The 26,557-nt window shown below is 35.0% G+C and overlaps 1 protein-coding gene across 7 annotated transcripts in view; it reads right to left on the bottom strand.

The window, feature by feature from the left end:
* Positions 1–245: 245 nt before the first annotated feature.
* LOC115456040 overlaps positions 246–26,557 on the bottom strand; it is a 99,084-nt gene continuing 72,772 nt past the window's right edge. For 3 of the 7 annotated variants that reach the window (XM_030184892.2, XM_037439324.1, XM_030184891.2), the window contains 20 exons: positions 14,539–14,623; positions 13,918–14,044; positions 13,379–13,519; positions 12,802–13,003; positions 12,182–12,404; positions 11,594–11,732; positions 11,206–11,348; positions 10,632–10,782; positions 10,024–10,428; positions 9,836–9,943; positions 9,175–9,688; positions 8,556–8,893; positions 8,111–8,224; positions 7,266–7,414; positions 6,744–6,869; positions 5,684–5,803; positions 4,521–4,616; positions 3,592–3,680; positions 2,900–3,049; positions 246–2,643 (listed from right to left, as the gene is read on the bottom strand). In XM_030184892.2, the coding sequence (XP_030040752.2) occupies positions 2,486–2,643; positions 2,900–3,049; positions 3,592–3,680; positions 4,521–4,616; positions 5,684–5,803; positions 6,744–6,869; positions 7,266–7,414; positions 8,111–8,224; positions 8,556–8,893; positions 9,175–9,688; positions 9,836–9,943; positions 10,024–10,428; positions 10,632–10,782; positions 11,206–11,348; positions 11,594–11,732; positions 12,182–12,404; positions 12,802–13,003; positions 13,379–13,519; positions 13,918–14,044; positions 14,539–14,623 (3,578 nt within the window). In that variant the 3' untranslated portion in view covers positions 246–2,485. The remainder of the gene's footprint in view (positions 2,644–2,899; positions 3,050–3,591; positions 3,681–4,520; positions 4,617–5,683; positions 5,804–6,743; positions 6,870–7,265; positions 7,415–8,110; positions 8,225–8,555; positions 8,894–9,174; positions 9,689–9,835; positions 9,944–10,023; positions 10,429–10,631; positions 10,783–11,205; positions 11,349–11,593; positions 11,733–12,181; positions 12,405–12,801; positions 13,004–13,378; positions 13,520–13,917; positions 14,045–14,538; positions 14,624–26,557) is intronic. The other 4 variants (XM_030184898.2, XM_030184896.2, XM_030184895.2 and 1 more) reach the window with 4 other exon arrangements.

Raw genomic sequence — 26,557 nt, forward strand, 5'->3', positions numbered from 1 at the left:
GTAATCATACCTCGACATTCTATGGAATGCCACTTCACTTACCATCAGGTGCAGTGGAGGCCGTTAGCCGTGCCCGCATAGAAAAAAAGCGCCTTCATTGGATTTCAAAGGATTATATCACTAATTGCGCACTGTTTACTCTTTCAGAGATAAAAGGCGACTCTCTCTTTCTTTCTCTCTGTCTCTGTGTGTATATTCTTAATTATGAATAAAAGGGTATTGGCAAAGAAATAAAATGTCATCAATAAAGGATATTGTTGTTTAATTCCTAGAACTCATGAGGTAAACAAAACTAAATATATTTTTAATACCAATTTTCTTCACAAACGTCTAAGTGTTCGTATTCCAAACTTATTTAATATCTAAACGAAATTTTGTACGACACACACGATTTCGGAGAAATCAGAACACTCCATAATACTCATTATTCGTGCAGACACAATACTGTGAGGAGATATTGTATTCTAAAATTAAAGCTAAAAATCTAAATACATAAATACGTGATTAAATTAGGATTTTTAATTATATATATTAAAGAGTTTGCGAGAGAAAACTTAAAGAGTTCGAAAAAAAACATGAACGTAAAATTAAATAACAAAACAATATATAACAATGAAAGCGGATGATGCGCTTCTTGTGACCAATATTCTGCCAATTGAATGTGGATTACATTAATTATAATTATTCTTATGGCACCGACTATTTCGAAAACTAAAGGTATCTAAATTTTTTTCGAAAAACATATCGCTACATTATCAATTAATTTTCTACCTTGTTTTGTTGCTGGCAACATTCATTTTGCAATTTGTACAATGTTTCGATGTCTCCTTTCTGTTTGTACAATTTGTAAAAAAATGTCACAAAAATAAAAATACCGTTTCATTATAAGACGTTCAAATAATTTTAAAGTTACCAACATTAAGTATGAAATCCTGATTCGTTATGTTAGGTAAAATTTTCCGAAAGGGACCCCGATACATTTATATATGTATAAAAGAGGTCTGCAAATAGTTCTAATGATAGATTTTACAATTACAAAAGGGATGCAAGAACCGGGTTACACGGTCCCTTTGACACTAACAGAGTGTTGCCACTGGCGGAAAATCTACCATTCCTAAAATAAAATTAAAAATACATTGTAGAAAATGACGTCATAGGAACAATCGGACAGCTTACGCTACAAATACTGATATGCTATAGGAAATAGGGTCAACTGTTTTGGTCACGAAAAAAATGGTAGGAGACCATTTTCTATAACTAAATGGCTAACGGATGCCAGGAATCAAATTACAGGAATGCAAAAGGTTTAGAAGGATTATCTGCCTTAATACTGACTGATAGAATTAATATACTTAAAAATGAAATTTATGGCATTTTATGGCTGCCTCGTGGATCACATAAGCATTTCATAAACTGTACACTGATCAATGTAAAATTTATACATTAATTTTTGTATACCAATATTCTCGTAACAATTACTAGTTTCTCTATATATCTCTATATCTATGCTTATTTACAAATGTTTTTTTATAGAATTGACAATTTTTTTTATAAAATATTTTTTTAATATATTTTAGACTGGGTTCGGCTCTCTGCTAATTTAGTGTTGCCAGTCAATAAATTTCTACTGTTTTGTATTTTTTTTATGAGAGCTTATTTTTTTTAGTAGAAACGAGTGATCTATCAGAAACTATTTCGACGCAAATATATTGTCATTAACAGGCACAAGATGGCGTTTTTAACCCAAACATTATTGCCTTACTTTTGTGAAATCTACGTTAATAATACTATTCGTAAAAATGTCTTTTTTCAATGGGGAAGTAATAAATATAAATATATATTTTTTTTATCATCTAATATCTACGATTGGTCAGGATTTAGGTAATACACACATTTTATAATAAACATGCTCTAACACATTGAAACTTTTTAAGAACAGCGACAGTAAAAAAAAATATCGACTATTTAAATTAAATTTCCAAGTCGTTTTGTTGTTTTTTTTTCATAAAAATACTTTTTTTTTCTTTTTTTTTGCATCACTATTCTTAAACCGTAACGATGTGATTAAATTACATTTGTTCGTACATATAGGAAAATACCTAATTCGGTCATTAACTCTTAAATCCAGAGCACACATATCATAAAGTTTAAAATTTTAACATTCGTATAAACTATACTAAAAATCTTTTGGCACGTTTTTGCCACAATTTCGTTCCAAAATCATTCGCGTGTAAGGCACAATTATTGTGGGACACACTTTTGTCGTAATCAGAAAGCTACCATTTTGGTAGATTATGGTAGAAATTTTAATCATTACCATATTACAGCCAGAATTGAACGACGTTTGAACACTACAGTGATCATTAATTCACAAGTCATTCTATCTGAATCTTAATTCAAAGTATTGTCACATTTTCACAAAGTCCATATCTCACTTGTAATACTATATACAATAACTACGTATTATTATGTACATGAGTGGTCGTCAGTTGGTGCCGCTGGTGGAGGGTCCCAGATTCGCCTCCTGGTGTTTGTACTTATGTGACGTCATCTGCGAGAGGCCCAGGACAGCAAACCCACATTGCAGGCAGTGGTAGTGGGTCTGCTTCTTGCTGTGGATACACTGAGGCTCGAAGCCACAACCTGGTGGAAGAAAATTTCATGATTGTATAACTAAATTCCATTTTCTGGTGAAAATTGTGAGGTGTGATGATGTTAGTCTTTGCGAATTTTTTGGTCTTCCAAATATTGTAAAAAACGAATATATCTAAACTACATGTTGTAGTTATTACTTTAGAATTAATGTCAAGTTGGTATGGGTAGGAAGTATATATTAAGTTGTTGTTTGGTATTCGAGTCGTAAATTCAATCACACCAGTAGAGTAGAAGATAAGCTTACCTTTGCTGGGAGGGAACTTCTCGAAGCCAGCGGCCTGGATGGAGTCAAGTTTCTGATGCTGCCGCCGATGAGCCACCACCTTGTTGGTGTCGGTGCACACGAAGTCGCACTTGAGGCAGTGGAAGTGAGACGCCTTGTTCTGGCCTGTACCTGACGCAGCAGGATCGTTAATAAGAGGTTCCAAGATTTGATGCAATTAAAATTATTTATTTCTTAGAAAACAATTTTTTTTATATGTGCACGAGTTTCCAGGACTTGATGTTATTAAATTATTTATCTTGCATTTGGTAAACACTGTTTTTTATCGTGCACGTCAGTTATACCACTGCACCTGATGGTAAGTGGAGTGGGATTAAATAATGGTGACTGATGAGAAATGATTACCCTACAGTCGATAGAATTATGCCGGCCTGTTGGAACCGGATATACACAGGCTGGTCAGGGAACGTGACACACTTAGTAGGGCCGTTATGGTACACAAGGTGATCAAACCCTCCAGGGTTTGATCACCTTGTGTACGGTGACGTATATAAAATAAATCCACCAGCAAGATCATTTGATAGTACGTAAAGAGATGCCCAAAAGCATATCGACCTCCAAGAGATAAACACTTATACGGTCGGCACTATTATGCAGGCCAAACTGCTTATGCACACATAACAACTATCCCTAATAATAATAAGATTACTCACCAAATGTAGAAGCGTGAGGGCAGTCGGGCCTCTGACAGTATACATTGGCACGATATTGTTGGAAGTCGCCACCCATTAGCGTGTCCAGTCTGAAAACAATTATTAACATTGATGATTGCCTTTAAAGGAGTAAACAATCACGACGACAAATTACTGCTGAGACGAATGTCCGCAGGTGCGAATGCCAAGGGCACACACCTCTGACTTTTCTAAAAAAATATGTGTATTCTTATTGAATTATCGCTTGCTTTAACGGTGAAGGAAAACATCGTGAGGAAACCTGCATACCTAAGAAGTTCCCTACAGGAATTTTCGAAGGTGTGTGAAGTCTACCAATCCGCACTAGGCCAGCGTGGTGGACTAAGGCCTAATCCCTCTCAGTAGTAGAGAAGGCCTATGCCCAACAGTGGGTCAGTATATATACAGGGCTGATATTATTATTTAATATTATCAAGACAAATGGGAAGAAAACACACTCATGCCTTTTATCTCCCAGGGGTAGGCTAAGGCCAACATGTACACACACGTGTGTATTACGTCCCATGATGTGATAGGGCGAGCTTGGCTTTATCTGGCACAAATTCCAGACTCCAGATTGAGCAGCAAAAATTATATTGAACCAGAGACTGCACTGTAGTATAATACAACTAAGGCCAAATTGGAAAGAATAAAAATATATTTTATAGTATCAAATTGCAATGACTTATTCTTTTGCAGAAAAAAATAATTAGAAGACTTAGAAGACCAGCGAAGAAAAGAGATAGTAATTAAAACCTCCTTACTGATGTAGGAGTTGTAACTAAATTTTTAATTCTCAATAGGCCTTGAGTATTTCGTAGTCTTTCTGCCTCTGTTAAGACCCTTTTTGCCTTGAGTATTTCGAATTATTTCTGCCCACACCTCTGAAGATCCTTATTGTTAATAGTTACCTCTCATGTCTAGCGGTGTGCTGAACGAATCGCGTCTTGTCGCAGAACGAGTAGCCGCAATCCTTGCGAGTGCAGTGGAAGTGGGTTTGATGCTCCCTGCAAATAAAAAAAAATAAATATATTCCCTTAATATTATTTTCTATCGCATAAGTGGCAAACTGGAAAATATTATATTAATTTATTTGTTAGGTAACTTTTTTAATGATTAGCAAATCAGCTCCTATCAATTATTTCATAATAGTTTCTTATATATATTTCAATAATTGTAGATTTGTGCTACCGACCCTTTATCTCTTGTACTGTATTCTATCGTGAAAACTTTTGAATGGCTTTCTCATGTTTCTCTAATATTATTTAATCTAGCTGTAAGTTAGGTAGGGTTAGCTGTTACTTTAGTTGCAGGTCCGCCCCTGACATAAAATACTGCAAAGCTTTCGAAACGTCGAGAGAAAATCATAATATAAAAACCTCGAAGAAATACGGAAATAGTTTTATTTCAATAATATTCGCGTAAACATAAGAAATCATAAGTTTTTCGAAAATGAAATAATTATTTTAAAACGTTTCAGTGTTTTCTTTAGACTGATAACGCCATCTATGAGTCACATGTCACATTAATTAATTATAAGTTCTTCATTTTGATGTTGTATGGTATAAAATATTGATAGTTAAATGAAGATGGAGCTTTAATAAATAAATATGTTATGATAGATTTTAAAAATAATCTCAGTTTATTTATTATTAGATATGTGTAATTGGAATCCTAGTAGAAATACTTATCAATAAGGAAGAGTAATAATTTTGTGTATTTAAAAGTTTTATTGGACGTTTTTTGTAATTTAATTATATTTCAAGGAACAATCTTTTTAGGTAGTAAAGGGCGCACCAGCGCTTTGCAATTAAAAATTAAGTTAGTTTTGCTATTTTTTGGGGTTATTGGTACTTGCTCGTCTTGTCATACAATAGAATGAAAAAGATAGAAACACCATAGACAATGGTGACCCAAAACGAGGTCTCAGGCGAAAGCAAAATAAAATGTCCCGGTTTTAAAAGTTTCTTCAGTAAGATGGTAAAGAGGTCCTTCAAGATACCACGCGAGGTACCCAGCAGTTGGCCCCCGCCCTCTCCCCGGCCGACACTGACTACAGACATGGTTGCATTACCTGTATCCACAGTTCTGGTACGCGCAGTCCTCGTTGAACCGGAACCGGAGGTAGCCCTCAGGGATGGGCTCGTCCTTCAGCACGCGCATGTGCGGCCCGCGAGTCGCTTGCGTGCGTCTCCTGAGGGAAGAACATACTTATAAGACTGGATAATTTATACTACAATACTGACCAGGCAAATAAAAATCCTTTCCAGGTTTAGGTACAAATATAAAAAACTATTTGATTGTACTGACAACGTTAACTTTCAAATGAGTAAGCAAAGTGAACATCTAAAGCAGGTTTTTTATTTTCCTGGTCAGGCTATAATTCCTAAGGTTTTTCTCGACCGAATTTATATGTCAAAGGAATTGATATCATAATTTTACAGCGGTTTGCTCCTTTACAAATTGATTGAATACATGAATGTTGGTGGTAGGGTATATTTTATATCCGCCCTGATTAGATCACCGTACACAAGGTATTAAAACCCGCCATAGTGGTTCACATAAGTGTTGTATTCCGGGATCAGCCTGTGTATATCCGGCTCCAACAGGCCGGCATAATTGTGTCGACTGGCGAGGGCTAATCATCTCTCGTCAGTCGACATTCTCATCATCATCCACTTACCATCAAGTGCAGTATAACATGCACGTATAAAAAAATAGTATTAAATCCATTACAACCTACAATTAGTTTAAAAATATGTCTTAAGGCGATACCTCAAGGTCCATTTTCATACATTTTGTTTCACCTTTAATCTGGGTAACTAAACAAGTATTGGCAAGTAAAGAATTTAAATTCACGTCTAGTTAGTGATTAGTTCTCGCAGTTGAAAGAAAAACGTAAAATAATTAATAATCATGGATATTTCGGCCTTTAAAATTTAATATGACGAAATTTTAAAGGCAGAAATATCCATGATTATTAATTATTTTTACGTTTTCTTAACTAACGTGAAAACTACTTGTTTGAAATGAAACTATGAATGGACCTAAGCAACAAGATTAAAAACAGAAACTACTGACTACAGAAACATGTAACAAAACGATTAAATACTATTTTAATAGAAAATACTTACGATTTAGCAATCATTTCAGCCTCTTTGTCCAGTCCTGGAGGAAGACCGTGTCCTTGGAGCAGACTTTGTTCCAGTAGTAGCTCTGGTGGGTACAGCATTGTTGGATAGAGAGGGAAGGGAGATCCACTGTGAAAAGAAAACATTATTTAGTGAAGTAGAGACCTTAAATATAACAGATTAATTCGTGGTAAGAATTCGAGACTCTAGAGAAGAGAAACTTATCTTAGATGTACTTAATATTGTAGATCATAAGTAGCCAAGTTTAGAGAATGATATTAGAAATGGAAAAACTCTCTTTTCGATTGATCTTAAAAGTGGATCAATCAGAACTAAGTCTTTTTTTGACATATTTACAAATGATTTGCTTTGATTGGTTTATTCTCGGATTGAAGATTGAAATTAGGATTGTTCATTGAAAAAGGCTGTAAGAGGATTAACTATTGGCTAAACATAACAGTAAGGTCACGCATCTTCAAATGACTCATAATCTTCAATTTTATTATATACTGCCTCATCACTCACCCTTGCGAGAAGAGAGCAACTTGCGCCAGTCCCGGCAGACCAGCTAAGGACGCCGTGTACTGCTGCTGCATCTTCAACTGCTCCTGGAGGCTTCCTTTCCTCCCACCAGCTAGATATTGCTGGAGAAGCAAGCTTTGCACCGCTTGCACCTATAAATATGGGTTCATTTGTTACGCGAGAAGGCTTTTGGATTTTACTATCATTGAAAACATATTTCAATTGATATATTTTCATGCTCTTTGACGGAATTCACATCGGCCGCTTATGTAATAGTAAGTAATAATAAAATATTATAATAACTATTGTACTACGCTATTGTATTGGGTACCTGTAAAATAATTGTATGTGGAAAAAAATAAATAAATAAAAAATATAATAAAATTTTTAACTTTACTTCAACTAATTTGAATTTGTGGACAATTATCATGTATAACTCAGAGCATGCCATGGAAGCTATCAAGGGGAATTTTTACGCTACTTTTTCAATACTTTTGTCATTGATGCTCTGCTTCTATTGGTTATATTTTGACATTATACAGCCTATAAAGTTTTTAGAAAAATGGGCTATCCAAAATGAAAAGACTTTTTCTAACCAAACCAGTAGTTTCTGAGATTAGCGCGTTCAAACAAACTCTACACCTTTAAATAGTATAGATTTGAAGACAATTGTTTATATGTTTCAGATGAATTTAATTCCCCATAAAAGCCTCAAGTCAATAAATGCTGTTTACATCAAACAGGACGAACCATTGATTAATCATTAAGTGAAATATATCAGCAACTAAGCAAAAAGTACCAGATATATACTCTTAAAAGTAGATCTAGCCCCAAAAAAGTAGGTTTACCTGATCAGCAGGGTTGGGCGGTCTCTGACTGGGTGACGGCGCTTGGCTCACGGAGGAGGAGGACGCGGTGGACGGCAGTATCGATATCTCTGGATACTCTCGTTCCAGGGTCTCCTGTGTGCAACCATGACATATTCATGTGTGTTTCTATGTTGGAGGTTAGCTTACTATGATTTGTGGAACGACATTAGATTGTGGATTAATTTTGCAGAATCCTATTTTCAATGTAGGTTTTTATTTTTAGTTATTGTCATTAAAATTATATTTCATAAACAGACTCCTTCAGATCTATCCTTATTTATTCAACAATTTTAAAATGATCAACCTTTTTTTCAAATTTATTCGATACTCCTTCTTCTCCCTAATCATTATTTTAAACTTTATCTGCATTTACTATTTCTTCTAATGTTACAATCTATCCTTTTAGACCTTAACCTACACTCACCTTAGTAGCAGCGAGTCCTGCTGATCCAGTATCGGACGTATTACTATGCTTCTTCACCATATGACTGAAGAGCAACTTCAAATCCACATACGCCTGGCTGCAATGAGGACAATGGTAGTGCAAGTTCATGCCTCCAGCATTCTTATTAAGGGGGCAAGCCTGGTCATGACAAGATGGAGGGATGGTCGGCCCACTAGTCTTCTGATCGTACTTCTTCTCGAAGTCCATGCGAAGTTTGAAGTCCTTGGAGGGGGAAGCGTCGTAGATGCTGCGGGGGGAGGGCGAGGAGTTGCTTCGGAGGTGAGAGGACGGGTAAAACGTGCCCGTCGCTTTTACTACTGGAAAGAAGATGATTGGTGATTAGTTTATTGTGAGTGGATTTTTGATATTGGAAAGCATGTTTGAAGTCTGTTTATTGTTGGAGAGATATCGCTAGATTATGTAGTCTATGGTATTTTTATACAAAAATTTATGGACGAGTAATTCGCTCGCTTGATAGTGAATATCTAATGATTGTCATTGCAAAAAATTGCTATCAGCTTTCTTCGTTGGCAGTTTTTTCTTACAAGTTTTGTATTTTTTTGCATTATAAATATTATCGCTACGAAACAACACTCACCAGAAACATTATCCTGTTCCCTCTCGAACTCACTCTTAATCGAGAAGTTAGCGGGAGTGTAGGACTCAGGATCCTTCATAGAACTAACGCTGTCCACCGAAGCTCGTTCCTTCAACGAATAATCTTTGGCTTCCTCATACTGCCTCTCTTGGTCCTCACTTTTGATCACCGGCGTTCCTCTGCCATGTTTATGTGTGGCCAAGGCCGAATATTGGGTCAAAATTGCTGGACAATTGTTCCCTTGAGCACAGTGGAAGTGAGACCTCAGTTGGTTCTTGAAGCAGCTCTTTCCACCACATTGGTCGTAGGACGCGAAGTAGTCGAATCCCTCTAATAGAGGTGCGATAGAGTGGGATTCCCTCATGTGGGTTTCCATGATGGAGTGGGTTTCGCCTGCGAAGCTGCAGTTGAAGCAGTGCAGGTGCAGTCTGGTCATGCGCAGTTGGCAGTTGGGGTACGAAGATATGCAAGTATCTGGGATGGTGTATACTTCAAAATGTTGGAATTTGATGCGCTGTGGATAGAGAAACAAGGATTAAACCAAGTCAGAGTTGGAAAATACAGGGCAAACTAAATTTGCCTAGAAAGTTGGAAAATTTTCCAAGTAGTTAAGATAAAATATATTTCCAGGGAAAAATATTTTGTGGAGTGAAATACTTACAGGAAACTCTTCGACCGTAGCAATAACTGGGGACTGAATGACAGGCGGCTGTTGATTGCTCTTCGGTAGTTTGAACGAAGTGAAAATAGCTTCTGGTGTAACCTGAAACTTAAGGTCAATGTTAGTAGAGTTTTTAGTAACTATCTAGGTAATAAAACATGCACTTTAAATTAATCTTTAAAACTTACATTACCGGTCCAAACTTCGACAACCCTATTCTTCGGTGGTCTTCCTCTCTTCCTGCTAAACATCTCGTCCAGCGAACTTGAAGGATTGACTTGTTGAGGCACTACATTAGGGTTGGGTCCAAGGTTCAGCTGGGCTTGCAAGTTAGGCGTCAACTGCGAGCTGAGACTCGGTGCCATTTGCGCCAACTGGGCCAAGTTTGGCGGAAGGTTTGGCAAACTTGGCACTTGTCCTAACTGTGCTGCCATGTTGGGGTGCAACTGGGCGGATAGTTGTGGAGCAAAGTTTGGTGCGAATCTCGCCGCTAAGTTAGGCGACATAGGGCTGAGTATTGCGTGCTGACGATGGTGTTCAAGGCGTTTGAAGGGATGTTCTTCTGATGATAGGATGACTGCGCCACAGTTTTCCTGAGGAGGAAAGGATTGTAGTAATGGAGAAATTTTGCCACGTTTTTGGCATTATATTTTATAATGAGTAATGATATAGTATTAAATAAGTCTAATAATTTTGATTTTTATCTAATCGTCCAGCCATTTCTCCATCTCTTTCACTATTTTGTGTCATTCTAACCTTAATATAGTTAAAATTAACTATATCATCCCATACTTACCCAAGTGCAGTGATAGTGCGTGATGTCCCTTATATGCTGACAGGCTGAGTTCGCACAAGGGTTGTTCCGCGTGTACGTCACGAAGTAAGCCTCGGTTACTTGATTCTGTTGTTCATGCTCTATGGCGTGTTTTGCCATCGTTGTGTGGCAGCTGCAATGGAAAATGAGGGTTATGTCTTTATCAGAAGAGGTAGGAGTTGTTTTTGTTAGTGAATTTACTATCTATAGGTATAGGCTTATTTTATAAATTATTTACATTAAACAACCAACTAGCTTATAACACTTGTTTTTACTGAGTTGTTATGGCCTGAGCATATGAAATTCACTGCAAAGTGACACCACTGCACCTGATGGTAAGTAGTGTGGGGCCCAATAGAATGTCGACTAATGAGAGATGATTACCCCTGAGTCGTGAACATAATTATGCTGGCCTGTTGGAACATGATATACACAGGCTGATCTCGGAATGCGGCACACTTACGTGGGCCACTGTCGGATTTTAATAACTTGTGATTGATTAGTTGGAAAGTTGGTTATCCTCTGCCTACCCATATAGTATGTTCTTGATACTCACCTATGAGCCATTTTGCATCCATCAGCCAAGCAATGGTAATGCTTGTTGAAGGCGCTGCATTTACTGCATTTGTCATCGGCATCTTTACCGCCATTGAACGTTTCTATGTATCTTCTAGTAATTTCTTCTACCATGGCTGGGTTCTAGAGAAAAAGAAGATAAAAGATTTTTAACTGAGATTGTTTCGTCCTTGATTTATAGATTAAAGATTTAATCTCAGGTTGTTTCCTCGTCGATTTATTCCTTGACGATTTTAGAAAGGAAATACATAAATATTTTGAAAATCATGTCAATAATAATACTGGAGACATACTACTTTTAAAAATTACCATTCTCCTAAGCTGACTTAGAAAAACCTGGTAACTTACAAGATAAGAAAAATACTTACAAATTGATGCGAGTAATCGTTATCAAGCATGGAATTGGACATGTCGTCATCGATGTGGAGGTTGCTCCCGGGGGAGTACATGCTCATGTCGGCGCCTTGCTGCTGCAGCAGGGCATTCTGGATCACCGAAGTTGGAAGACTGAGGAGAAGAAGATTTTTTAGGATGTTCATACATACAAACTTTCATCTGTGAAAATATATTAAACCTTATTTCTAGGTTATAAAAGTAGGAGATTGGCTGTAAATGTACTTTTGCGGCTTGAACGTTAAACATTTTTAGTACGTTCACATATTTCACATTGTCACTTGTGAAAATATATTAATAAGTACAAACGTTAAACCTTATTTCAGAAATGATAAAACTGGAGGATAAGCTTTAAACAAATATTTTTGCTGCTTGAACGATAATTTTTATTTCTTGTCCTATGAATGTATATTGGGAATGAAGATTATTAGAAATAAGTACAGTAAATTACATTTTTCTAAGCTTAAGGGCATAACATACTCAACAGTAGATACTCTTGGCCTAAAATCTGCTTCCGTCAAGACATGACAGACAAGAATTAAAATTTGCAATTCAACACTTACCCAAAATTAATCTCCTGTTCTTTCCTCTCATGCTTTCGTTTATGAGTGAAGATCTGGCTGCTAGAGTGCAGCACGTAGTTACAGTGCGGTCTGATGCAGTGGATGTGGTTGCAAGTCCTGCTAAACCGACAGTCGCGGTACGGGCATGCTTCATTCTTCATATATTTCTTAAAGCCGTCTTTCGAGAGAGCCTCGTCTTTGATGTGGTAGGTTTTGTGTTTTTCTGTGGATACAAGATAATGTTATAGTTTTGTATGGTTATACAGGCTTCCAAGATAATTTGTGGAGATCAAAAATCAACCATATTAAAAGACCCGTGAGTCGTGTTTAGTTTTTTCAATTATCTTTGTATTAACAGTTGTTATAAATTATTCTTAATTTAAAGTATACGTTAACAAAATACTACTTTGATAGTCTTTAATATTGATTACTGACAATAATTATCTAAATTACATTACAGTGGATCTAATGGCTAGTCAGAATCCAAATAGAAGTGTATACAACTTATTCAAATTAGGTGACACGTACAATGTACATGTTATTTAGTAACAAAATAATAATAATAAGTATAAAATATGTTGGCTAAGATAAGGCAGACGATAAATAATAGGAGTTCTCACCCATATCAGCCTTATTTTTGAATGTATACGTGCAGCCGGGTCGCCTGCAGTGGAAATGGGTGGTCCTCTGCCCCGCGAAGATGCAGTGGGGGGCTGCACAGCTCTCCGTCGCACGGAACCTCTGGAATCCCTCCTGGAGGATTGCGGAGTCCTTCCTGTGGTAGTTCGCGTGCATTTGCACGTCTGATGTTGATATGTACACCTAAAAAGTATAAATTGTAATATAAAGTTCGAAATTGATGGAGACATTGGTATTGAATTGTATTTGTTTTTATGTATAAAATCATGATAAGATTAAGCAATTAATTAAGCAAAAAGATATCTTGAAAAAGGTATAGTGTAATTTATAATTAGAGATGCTGGAACGAGAAAAAGTCCATGCATTTGCTGTGGTCTCCTATAATTGAAGACGTCACATTACTAATTGTAAAAATGCTACAACATTGTTTTTATTATATGTCGTGTATTCTTCGTTGGAGTTCCTTAAATAAATAAATAAAAGACTTAGGAATTCCACTTTACTAGAGTCCTAGAGGCTAATATTATCGTTCCAAATAATGATGTATTACTTCCTTACCTTATCACAGCCATCCTGTATACAATGGTAATGCGTTTGGCTGCGGTTGTGGGGGCAGTCGCTAAATCTCTCTGAGCAGTCGTCCAGCGGAGAGTATCGCATGAATCCATGGGCTAAGGACTCGTCGCGTTTCTTGTGCCACTACAAAAGTAATCAATTTTAGCTTTAAGGTCTTCAGAAATAGGTACTCTTTTAGCGTATCTGTCAACCAGTAGCTTTTTACAGAGCCTTTACTTAGCAATGGAGCCAGGGCTATTGTTATTTGAATCCAATAAGAAAGTAACAATTATAATTAGGTAAGCTTTAAAATTATTCCGATACATAAATGTTTGATTTCTTAAATCATTTGACATGAGGAAGGAAATGTCAAAACAGTTTTTAAACGACTTATTAATAACGTTTATTAGTTATTAATGATTTAATTATTTGCGGTCACGTAACTAATATATGTAAATTGGTCCTTCAAGCCGGATATTATAGTAATATCGACTTTATTGACAAGCAGATATATCTCATTAATTATGTCAATGTTAGGTTACCTTAAAATGCCTTATCATCTCTTCTTTCTTGCAGAATACCCTGGCTGTGCAGTCCATGCAGTGGAAATGTTCCCGATAGCCTAAATCCTTGCAGTATGAGGACCCACATTCTAACGTGGAACTGTATCTAGTAGATAAAAGAAATATTTTATTAAAGTCTTTTTGCATTTAGACTTGATTTTAGTTACCATTAGTAGATGAGCATTTATTGCTTTATATTTTTTTATTCTGGACCAAAATATGTTTTTTTTTTTACTTTTAACAACAAAGGGAATATACTAAATAACACTTAAAAAAGAATAACTTTAACACTGATGCTCTTTTTAAAAAATAAAAATGAGACAAATAAATTCGAAATAGAGCAAAAAACAAATACGAATATTGTTACTATGCAATCTAAAGATTCATATCTCATTTGCAAAAATGTATCAGTTTTTTGCTCTACGAGTAAACTAATATTATATTTCAACGACTCTAATCCAGTAAAAAAGGCAAGAGCCGTATCAAATCCATCTAAACATGATTAAGACAAACTAAAGATTAAATCAGGTTTGGATCAGTTTAAGTTAATAGTACAAAAAACAATGCACGTTTAATAAATTTGGTTTACGTAAAAAATACCTTTTAACATATCTGGAGTAGTCAACCGTGGTCTGCATTGAGTTCTTACGCGCCTGATCCAAATGATTCAGCGCGGTAAGCAGTCCTAACAAAAAATAAAATTACACTTAGACACAAAAACTTATAATATGCTAATACTTCGAAACAATCAAAACTAACGATACATTCATCCATTCCTTTTTCGTAAAGTTATTCTTTTGTTTGGAACAGCCAAATCACCTCCATGCATCATATTCCGACGAACAATATACTGTTTTCATCGCGTTGTAAATATATTTAAGTCTGTAAGTCGGTTGCGGTGGGTTTACGTTAGCGTCTCTATCGTGTAACGTTTTTGGTTCCAAAAGAACGTAAACGTCTGCGGTGCCGCCCCACCCCGTATCAAGTTTTGGTGTATCAAATAAATTATTATGGTAATTAATCAATCTTTTCTCCAAGTCACTCCGGAGCGGGCCATTGTGAGTGATCGTTGACTCTACGTCTAAGTACATTGCGTCACGAAAGTGTTTTTGTTCGTCTATTTTTTTTCTACGTACAAAGATCGTATCACTTAAATAGAAATATGTTTGAGTTGAAAAAGTAATGTCTACGTATGGCACGCTGTTTGTGGGCCATTTTTTAATTGTTTGACGCGGTTCAGGATGTCCAATCGGTAGGCTTGAGTGGAGTTGCGTTTGAGATAAACAACGATCAATGAAGAAAACAATACTAAAAAACAGTCATAATTGAAATTCAAGATCGTAGAGAATGATATTATTTGCATTTAATTATAGCAATTGTTGTTACAACAGTAATACGTGCAATGACGTCAAACCAAAAATATCAGATAAGTAAAATAGACCGCTTCATTACGCACAAAGAATCGACACGCGTACGTCAACTAGTCCGTTACGTACGAAGTACTTCAGTTGCAATCATTCCTCAACAAAGCCTATGTATATAAATAGAAAACCAACTAAATTTTTTATCGTCCAATCAACAAACACGTTCAACAAAAACCTATAAATAAAACGAGGTAAACGACACGTAAGAGTTTTCCACCCGCCTGTACAATCTAGATATGAACACACTACAATGTATTGTATTGAAAAATGCGGATTTGTGAGTACCGTTTTAGAGAGATTAAACTCAAGACATGTCGAAACGTCGGGCGTTTTTTATAAGAAACGTTTTTGAAAAATTAATACCCGTTAACAATAGGTTACATATTGCTTGATAATTCCAAGTTGCTTGTAATAACAGGAGTGTAGTAATGTTATTAATGGATACAAAATCACTTATTTCATGTTGTTAAGCGATAATGGCTCACGTTTGCTGCGCTGTCTAACGTGTTGTTACTAGTATTTTGGAATCGTGTACTGATAATATTGGAGATTAGTTCGAATGATACGAAAATCGGAACGGATAAATGGTTTTTTCGTGATGCCTATTTGACAATGTTACGAAAGTAAGATCGAAGTTGTAGTCGAAACGATGACCGTAGAAATGTACATAAACAACTTAGAACAAACATTCCTTAGTGGAAACAAATCGAAAACACCACAAAAATAACAATAGTGGAACTCAATCGAGATGTAAATCACATTTGAAGCGAGCGCACAAAAAGACAATGAAAGTAACGTTCAATATACATTTATAATACTAACGTGGTTTTTTAGGAAATTTCGTAAGATTGTGTCGGTTCATTCGGCCGAGACAATGGGCTGGCATAATGTTCAACATAATGGGTTTTTGAACTCGCTCAGCGGAACCAGCGATCGACGAAAGTTCCTCGTAATCGGATTTATGAATCACAGATCTGGGTGGGACTTCCTTTCAATGTAGGAAGAGTACGTAGGAGTTGAGGTCAAGTATCGATGGTGATGGATCAATAATGTTTTGGATTAAGGCTACTGCTAAGTCTGTGATATTTTTAATCCATCAAGAAGCCGTCAACATCACATTTATTTTTAGCATACTTATACAGTTGGCGATGTCCTACATTACACTTCTAGCACACATTTAATATTACCTTTCAAATATGATCGGATTGAAATTACCGAAATCGATAATGAACTCGGAGCTTATGCGAGTAAAATATGATGTAGGATTCTATAGTTATAATTCTACTTATCCTTACAGAAATAACTGCGTGAATTCATGTGTATCATGTAATTAAAAAAACAATAGCTACGGAAATTAACGTTACTAAAATAAAACAAACTGATTCGCGGCAATTAAAATGGGTCTATATTCAATAATTAAGCAATTTCTGTCCAACCTCGGTAATAAAGCGCTCTATTCGAAATGACGTAAGCCTTTAATGGAATCTTTGATATCAGAAATAATGATGACGATAATCTTGAAGAAAAAATAACTTGATAAAAATTTGAACCAATTGTTAAAAACAGCTCGGATGTATTTCCCACGATATTGATTTTGATATTGTGTTGCGGTTAATGGGCTAGAGGTGTCGGAATTCAAAGTTTAGGAAATGTGTTCTTTGATATTTTGGATTGACTTGGTGTGTTGTTCTTTGTTTTTAATTTAGAAATGTTTGTCACGTTTAGGGAGGTTAAGTTGAGTATAGGGTATGGTGATCGTAAACTCTAAGCATTCTAGGTTCGAATTCAGAAAAATAATTAAATTTAATTCTTGTTAGAAATGAAATAGAGTTAAGATTACCTTACCATAGTAGTCGTTAAGTATAGATTGATAAACTATCAGCTTATAGACATAATTGACATTTAAGACAAAATCTCAATAATGACGTAGAGACACGGGAACGCGAGTAATCCACTTGTGGCATTTCTTTGGATGGAAAATCTAAATGCCAACGCTTATCTCCAAACTAATACAAATTAAATGTCATTTAGATGAAATGATCTTGTCTGATTTGTGTTAAGTAATTAAATTTTAATGATTTTAATTCTAGAGCTATTTGTATAAGTGTTGAGTTCCGTAGATATATCGTACAAATGAAAAGCAAACATGCTTGATCGTAAGCATCATAATGGCTGAACTAGGAAGAGTACGCAAAACTTTGAATTGCACTGCATTGCTGAAATTTTATATTTTTATTTTGTCAAAACAAAAAAAAAGAAGAAAACTTGCCGAGTCGGTCCATAAATATCAAAGAACACATTTCCTAAACTTTGGATGTAAAATCATACATCCAAGACCTAAGAGATGAGAGCCTATAACTTCTGTCTCAGAATATTCTATGAACTAATCTATAACTGTTTGTTGATACTACTCATAAATACTTATATAAATAAGAATGGCACGAATGATTTGTAAAAGAATTCACTTTGTATGAAGCCAGCTTGGCTTAACGAGATTCAGAAAACAATTGTCGATTTAATATAGCTTTGAAATATTGTGAGAACGAGATGTATTGGCTTCATTTATTACTTTCCCTGGGTTATGGAAATGATATTTCCTTTCTATTAAATTCAATCATTGCAAATTATGCCTTATATCTCTCAAAAACTGTTCACGGTTTTTAGACTGGAAGTCTTAATAAACTTCAATTTAAATAATTAAGTCAACGTAATAACAATTGCTTTGATTCAACTTCTGGAAACCTTGTGATTCATCGTATGAATTATAAGAAAAATTAAGGAAGTATCCAATCAGAAATCTAAACAATCGGAATTTCGAAGCGTGAACACGTTTTATTAAATTCTTTTCCCCTTCACTCAACAATCATATTCCAAACTCGTAAAAATGAAAATCCATCCATTAATATAGTCCATTGTCTCTCTCCAACGGATCGTCAACTCGGAGTTCAATAACTGCATCAATTCCCTACATCGGTGCCCGTCTTCCATCTAAATTGACGTTTACTCTACAAGTATGTCTAAAATGTAAATGTGGTTACTACACACACCAATTCATAACACAAACTTATCTTTACATCGGTCATCACAAAGGAAATTCAAATATGAACCTTAATTCATGCAAGGAAGATCGAAAGCAAATTTGATGACGGCAATGTTGAATTGTTCACAATCACCGTCCAACGTAACCAGACACGCGATGCTGATTAAATTATTAATGTTTTTATTGAAACTGGAGATCAGATAGAAATGGATTGTGGAGTCAATGTGATAGTACATTTGAGTGAAGCTGTAGACGCATAGAGGAGGTAATAAGGCGGGGCGATGGGTGTATGAACGGACAAAGATCTCACCGATGGAATATACTTACGTATCTGGTTAGGATTCTTGTGATTAACAAGTTATGATGTCGACCCGTTTTGTGACATGTTAAAATATTGAAACGGGCAAAAAGTTAATAAGGAATGCGCAATTGAAAACAAGCACGTAATGATATTTGATGATACGTTGTGGCATTTCTGTTTTGTGGTTATGTTTGTTTTATTATATTGTAAAAACTATTCGAATGTCAATTGCTTTCTTTTGTAGTGCTTGGAAATGTATACAGTTCTGTAAACTTCTATTAAACAATTCGTAGAAATAAGTATTGACTTCTACTAAATTCTAAACCTATTCTTCCCGGTAATAGATAAAATCAAAATTTCCGATGATTCATTTAATTTCGAACGAAAATTCTCAAGAACCCACTTGAAAACGGGATCCAATCAAATATATAAATTTAGATTAAAACAGCTGTTACAGATGCAAATTAAATTACTCATTCATTTATTAACAACAGGGCGACTAAATTCAATAGATGATTAAAAAAAACAGAAACACATTAAACATTACAAAGTACGCCTATTAACGTGCATTATTTGAAGAGTAAAAACCATACAAATCTAATCAGCCTATTTCATAATAGCAAGACGCCTTTCATACATAATCATAACCATTACGCATATAATAATACAGAATTTCAAGGCTTGTATAAATAAGCGAGTTAAACTAAATCTTGCATAAAAACGTGTTATTGAATACACGACGTATATGGACGTTCCTGTGTAACTAATTGAATAAAAATTTGAATCTCGCATCCCAATTTGTAACAGCGGATGATTCACATTGTGTATGTTGTAATGTCGAGCGTACTGAATACAACTTGGTTTCATTGTGTTATTTTAAGAAGTTTTTATTTGAGCATTGGGATTGGTTGAATTTGTAATCCTAGTTCAAATCGTCAGCAATAGTTTGTGTTATTGAGAAATATTTATTTGTATTATCAAAGGAATCTTTTTGTTAAGTTTTTCTCGGCAGATGTTGATTAATGCGATTTTCCTTTTGATTGTGATAAAGTCAAGTATTGCTTTAGAATCGATATTGTATAATAGAACTCAGTGGAATTCTCTTATTCTTTAAATAAGTAGAAAAGGAAGGCCTTCTCGTTCAAAGGAATAAATGAATAACTTATTTTTCCAATAAAGAATAGATACTAATAAATAGAAAGAATTAAAATTATGTTGCAATAAAAACGACAACCCCTACAATAATGTGGATAACTAAAGATTTTCTGTCATCATTAATTATTCCATCTGACGTCTAAAAACAGATTAGGTTTTTTAGAGAAAGTCTTCTAGTCCACCAACTTCCAAAACATGAGGTTTAATTAAAGCCTCAGTATGTTAATGTACTTATTATATAAATCATATCACGAGTAAATTAGTTTAAAAAATGTTAAACGCAAAAACTGGGGTCACCGACGCAAGTTCGGTCCACTTTTTTCTTTTGCAATTCGTTATCTATTAATATTAATTTATTTGTCAGTTGTTAATATAATTTATAGCTTCGGTAACTGTGATGTGTAATACTTCGATCGTCATTACTGTCATAGGGATGATATTAAGAAATGCAGACTTGATATACCTCATAGAAGCTAAATCTATGTATATAATATTATTAATCCCTATTTCTTTTAGTCACGCCATAGCTTGAGAGCGACTTAACCGCTTTCATATTTTTTTTAAGTTTTCTTATTCTTTCTAAGGCTGTTACGGAAAGAAAATTGTTTAGAATTTTGCAAATTCAGACTTCGAATATTTTAACTTCGTGCGTTTGATAGTTCGCCGCGTTTGATGAATGTGAATTTTGTAATATCACTTTAGTTCCCAAAATGGTTTTGAGTACCAACTAAATGAAAAACAGTTAGTATTTAATATTCATAGGCAAATAAGACAATGTCTGTTTGGTTAATTAGTAGGTTATAGATTTACAAAGAACCTAACCTTACTTTTAAATTATCAGTTATATTTAACAACAAATGGCTGTTGACACTAAATATTTAAATTTTTAATGGAATCTCAAATTCAAATTAAGAAAAGAAAAAACGGAAAGTTATTGTTCCAAAATTGAATTATATTAGTTTTAAATCCCTCTTATCTGGCTGCATAAGACTTCCTAATCCACAGGTTATAGTAAGGCAATAGCACACGCCGATAATGCCATGTTAATTGTCGACGAATAAGTATGTAATCCATTAATTGTGCTGAGTATGATTGGACGTTTACACGGGGCTCGCGGTCATAAACTTTCAGCGGCGGATGAAAGAGCGCAGATAATTATGGACGTACGCATGCGTAGATCAAATCGGGATCCATCGATAAGCCATCTAGATGTGTTGCCGGCGATCGTTTGTTTATATTGCGCGTTGTGATGGGAATGGCGAATGCTTTCTTGTTACGGGGTTTGTGTGATTTATGTCATGTATGTATACTAATTAACATTGTGTGTCTCGTCTCGTTTATGTCCAATCCTTGCTTTATCTCGGAAAATAGTACTTAAAAGTAATGTATTTAGTATCATGGATGTTTACTTTCTCTAACCTTGCACACGTATTTACTCTAACAACGTTTTTAAAAGTACTCCTATAAACTGTAATTCATTTAGTATCTTAATTACAATGCTCCAAAAGGCCATCAATGTCTAAATCGTTAGCCGATCAGTCGCCATCATCAATCGCCATCACGACACGTAATGTCGCATCCGTTCTGCTTTGTTCGTCTTCTCTCCCTTCAGTGATTGCAGTAAATGATTCCGCATGATCTTGTTTACTTTTTGCTCTGTTTACTCTGTCGTTTGATGGTGGGCCCTTTTTATTTTGCTGGTAGTCAATTAGCGCGAAGATATGCTGTTAACGACGTGGATAATGGTTGTTTAGGATTATTTGGGTTTGGATTGTTAGGCAGTTTGGATAAGGTATTTTCGAATCAGTTCCAGAAAAGGATGTTATTGTATCTATTCTACAGGTTTGTAGTGTGGAATATGTTTACTATGAAGAATTTGATGATACGAAACGGTCGAATAATGAATATTTGTGAATTGTAATAATATTTAGCTCGATAATTAAACACACTGACATTGTTTCGTTGCATGACAAGGTTGAGGAGGTATTTTCCTTAATTTTTATAGTAAAACCATTTCTAACTTTAAGTTAACTTACTGTTATATTAACACTAGTATTCTAAATACCGATATATAGTTTCATATACAAAGCTATTGAATCAAGTACATTACAAATATTTTTTGCCCACTCAAGGAGCCCTAAATGAACGCAATAGACCTTAGAAGGTCACATGCTTTGCGGAAATAACGCGTCTTCGTACGTGTTTCAATTATGGCGTACTAAATTTTTTTCAGCTTTAAATTTGGCGGTTTGACTTAAATTATTTGTGTTTTAGTTTATTGATTTACCTACTAATAACAAGTTTTTTTAAGTGATTCCACTGCACCTGATAGTGAGTGGGTCCTATAAAGTGTCGATGAGAGATGATCACCCCTCGGCAGTCGACACAATTATGCCGGCCTGTTGGATTATTATTAAATTTAGGTTATACGACCGACCAGATATCAACAAACAGAAAGAAGAGGTGAGGGAAATGTATTTTAGTCTGTAAGGGAATAAAAACTGTATTCGTTAGACGCTTTGGCATGTTTTGCATTGTCCCAATTTTCTTTATTAGTAATCAACATAATCTATTAGTTTCAAAAATGTAATTAAAATCAAGTCCAGTTTGGGCGTGCCTTCATTAGACAATCGTTTAATTCGCGGATGTCATTCAAACAGATTTATGGTCCAGACTAAGGATGCTGCGCGGCATTTTTATTATTCTAATTCAATTTCTAAGTGCGGAAATTGATGTTCCGGCGTGTTTGTAAATAACTGTGATACTTTTTTTTAGTTTTGATGTAAATATGTCGTTCCGGTTTGAGGTGATTTAGGTTGGATTGGGTAATGTTAGTTGAAGGCGCTTGCCGATAGATGGCGTTATGATGCGCGTCACTTCTTTCTATACAGACTTCATTGAGATATTTTATTAGTAGAAATGCAGTGGACAAAGACAAGATAAGATTAATTTACTAATTTTTATACAGACTTCATTGAGCATTTTTATTAGTAAAATGTAGGAGTTATAAAGAAGATAAAACTGATTTTAATGAATACAGTAATTAAGTTCATACTTAGTTCTAATATAAAATGCAATATCATGTTAACTTTAGCGTACTTTCAGTTCCAAAATACACATTTCCAAAAGTATCATTACACTTCCAAAAGTTTCTTATTTCAGGAGTCGAACACGCGACTTCTGGCTACATAGCAACTACGCCACGAAGCATATCGCAGCTAGAGATATTATAGAAGTCATATGAAATAGCAGTCTCCGTCTCTGTACATTAAATATTTTGTAAAAAAAAGTAACTGGTCACGAGAAATATAAATAGTAAAACAATTTTACTTTGTACATATCTTTCTGTCAATATTAAGCGTTCATTAGCCATCAAAAACGTATTCTAAGAACCTCTCATTAAAACTAGAAACTAAAAACTCCAACATGATGGATGGACGTGCGCTTATCGACATCGCGAATCGATATCGATTGAAGTATCGATAATCGATGCTTTATTTTCATCGATTCCACGGGCAGCTGTACACGAGCCGATTATTTTAAATGAATTTTATTGATCCGATTATTGAAGTGTCTCGATTTAATGTATGTTGGCGATTTTTTAATGTCTTCATGTTGAGAAATGCGTAAATTAAATCATTATCAATTAATGTACAGCCTTGCTTTTCAAGATTTAAATTGTGTACATTAATATAAAATATTATTGTATTTATGAAACGGAATTGAACTTGAAATTTGTACATATTATAAAAAAGTCGCCTTTTCTGTCTGTCTGTATGTTATCGATTTTCTCAAAATCTAAAGATCGGATTTTTTATGAAATTTGGAGATAGTTTAAGACTCTGGGAGGGTTATAAATTTTCTATCCCGGGAAAATATATAGCGGGACTTTTATCCCGGAAAACTCCTTCACGTTGGCGAAGTCGCGAGCAAAAGCTAGTATATGATTTGACGAAAAAATATTTTGAAAATATGATGATCCAGAAGATATAAATTCACTCGGTGTAGAAGAAAGGTAACACACTTCACGCCTTCATCGCCGAAAGGGTAGGCAGAGGTGCAACCAGGACACCTATTTTATTCTGTCTATTCCGTCCCATGATGTGATAGGGAGCGCGATGATAGCCACATAAAACACAAATCCGGACTCCAAGCTGATACTGAGCAGAAAAACTATCACTTGCTCGACACGGGATTCGAACCCAGGAGCTGTCGTACCGCGCGCAAAACTACTACCAAGGTTTAAAGAAAGGTCGAAGCAAATATTCCGTTATTCAAAGACAATATTGACGGAAACTTCGCACACTAGGAATAATAATGCAGTAATAGAAGCCATGACACGTAAAATGCGATAGAAATAAATGTGTGAGTACTTTCATAGTATGATCCTATTGTGTCGGGCATTTGAATTGTGAACACCATATCAATGATATTTGCAATATAAGGAAAAACATCGCAATTTTTTTATTATCTATTGTTGGTGTTTTCCCTAATGATTCTGAGTATTTTGTTAACGTACAGCTTTGTTCAAATATTCTACATTGTATGAATCAACAATTCTCAAAAAATAAATTTGAAATTACCTTATTTAAAATCTTCTACAAAGGAATTATAGAAACTAATTTTGAATCAATAGTAATTCTACCAAAAATATATAACTCGTTCTTTTTTCTGGTAACATTGTGCCAAAAGTCATGAATAACAAATTCCTATTACTGACAAATATTACGATTTTAGTTTTATGATAATTTGTAAGTGAATTTTTGACTGAAAGTATGATGTTGCCGTTCCGACAAGTTCCCTTTGTAAGCTAATAAGGCACGTAAAATTAAAAAACTTTTTATAAATATTTATATTGTTCTAATATTATTTATATTATAACTTATGTTAAAGTGTTTGCTAGAAACCAAGAAAAGAATCTCATCCCAAACCACCCCGCATACATTACTAGCGTTACCATTCGCGAACAATCCGTCTGCCACCCATCAGTGGATATACCAAACACGGCGCAGGAAGCGCACAATAGAAATTCATAAAATAGTGTCAACGCACCTATGTAGGTACCTTTTACCATTTATATCTTAAAAACGAATACCGAGGTCACATAATGCATTATAATTTTATACAATGATACAAACTGCAAGGGCCAAATGAATATGCAAAGGACGCGCGTGTAGTACGATTGAGTTATTGTGCTGTTGCGTGTGTGAGGGTGGTGCGATGTGTGCGTGCGCGCCGATGAACGCACGCATCCAAAGAAATGCATATTTTATGACGTCTGTTCACATTCTGCCGCGGTGCCACAAAGAAATTATACGCGCATTAAATCCGTGGAGGTGTGATCGTCTTTTTTCTTTGCATGAGTTTAAATACATTTTTGAACGCGTATGGCAGGCAAAATTATGTTGAATGTTGAAAATTAAGAATTGTTGACTCATGTGAGATATAAAAATGGATGTGTTTTGTACGTTTTATATACGTTTAATTTTATTTAACCAAGTCTCAGTATCTTTACTGAGAATTGAATCTTGCTTCAGTTATAATACGTCACATTATTAATGATTGAATATTCGCGATCATCTCCAACGTTTCCTCTATCCAGTCTCAGGATGCAAAAGTCAGCGTTAAGTTAATTAACAAAAGGCTCGGCACAGACGCCATGTGTGTGGATATGAATGCCCGCTCTGTTCCGCGCCTTACTCGCTTCCCTTTGTGCCGGGTCGTTAGATGCGAATGAAATTGTCCTTTCATTCGAATTGTAAGAAATCTGAACGTCTTTTAAATTACGATGGCTTGATTAGTCAATGCAAATGGCCTATTACGATGATTTAATAATTGCTAATATACCGTTTATATTAATTCTCAAAGCTGTAGACAAAAGTAAAAGTTCACAATTATATCTTCGAAAAGTTTCATAGATTTTTATAGTCCGAACCTAGGTCCTTATTGATATCAGTCCAAGCTAAACCGCTGAACCAAAGACGATAAAATAAATTCTAAACATGCCTAATTTATGGCGCAAAAACTTAGACACAAAAGACGCCGTCCACATCAAAGATATTTCATATGTTAATAAACACAATAATTGGTTACAAATAAAGCGATCATTCGAATAGAAATCTAATTAAAGAGCGAGTTAATCGCGTAATCATTCGATTACATCCTATACGAGGCAATCTCGTACACTGAATTGGAACATGTGTTCTAATCATCGGATATTTTTATTAAAATTATGACTTCGGGGAGCTAAATATCTTGCGGTTCCGTAGATTTTATTTTTAACGTGCATTCAACTTATAGTTTGTGGGCATCGCATGTATCTCTGCTCCGTTCTTTACAAAACAAAGGTTCCATGTCCGAAGTATTTGCATTTTTGTTTGAACTATCTACAAAGTTGCTCGAGAATGGGTAGTAAGTAAGCTAATTTAACTCCTTTTCGAGCCGTTTCTAGAATAGAAATTAGCTTTACGCCAAGATAGAGTTTAGAAGTAAAATTAAAAACTCGCCTTTGATTTTTTGTTAGATATCGTTGTACTTCTATATAAGTTACATAAGATTGCATTAAAGGGAGAAGCACAACTAGAGGGTACTCAGTCTTAGTTCGAGATAAGTATGTCCAGTTTCTACAGTTGTTGTGGCCGAAATCGACTAGGAAGACATATTATACTTATTTTATCAAGTAATTACTGTCTAAAATTA

Source organism: Manduca sexta, chromosome 3 (genome assembly GCF_014839805.1).
Source record: "Manduca sexta isolate Smith_Timp_Sample1 chromosome 3, JHU_Msex_v1.0, whole genome shotgun sequence".
NCBI classification, from domain to species: Eukaryota; Metazoa; Arthropoda; class Insecta; order Lepidoptera; family Sphingidae; genus Manduca; species Manduca sexta.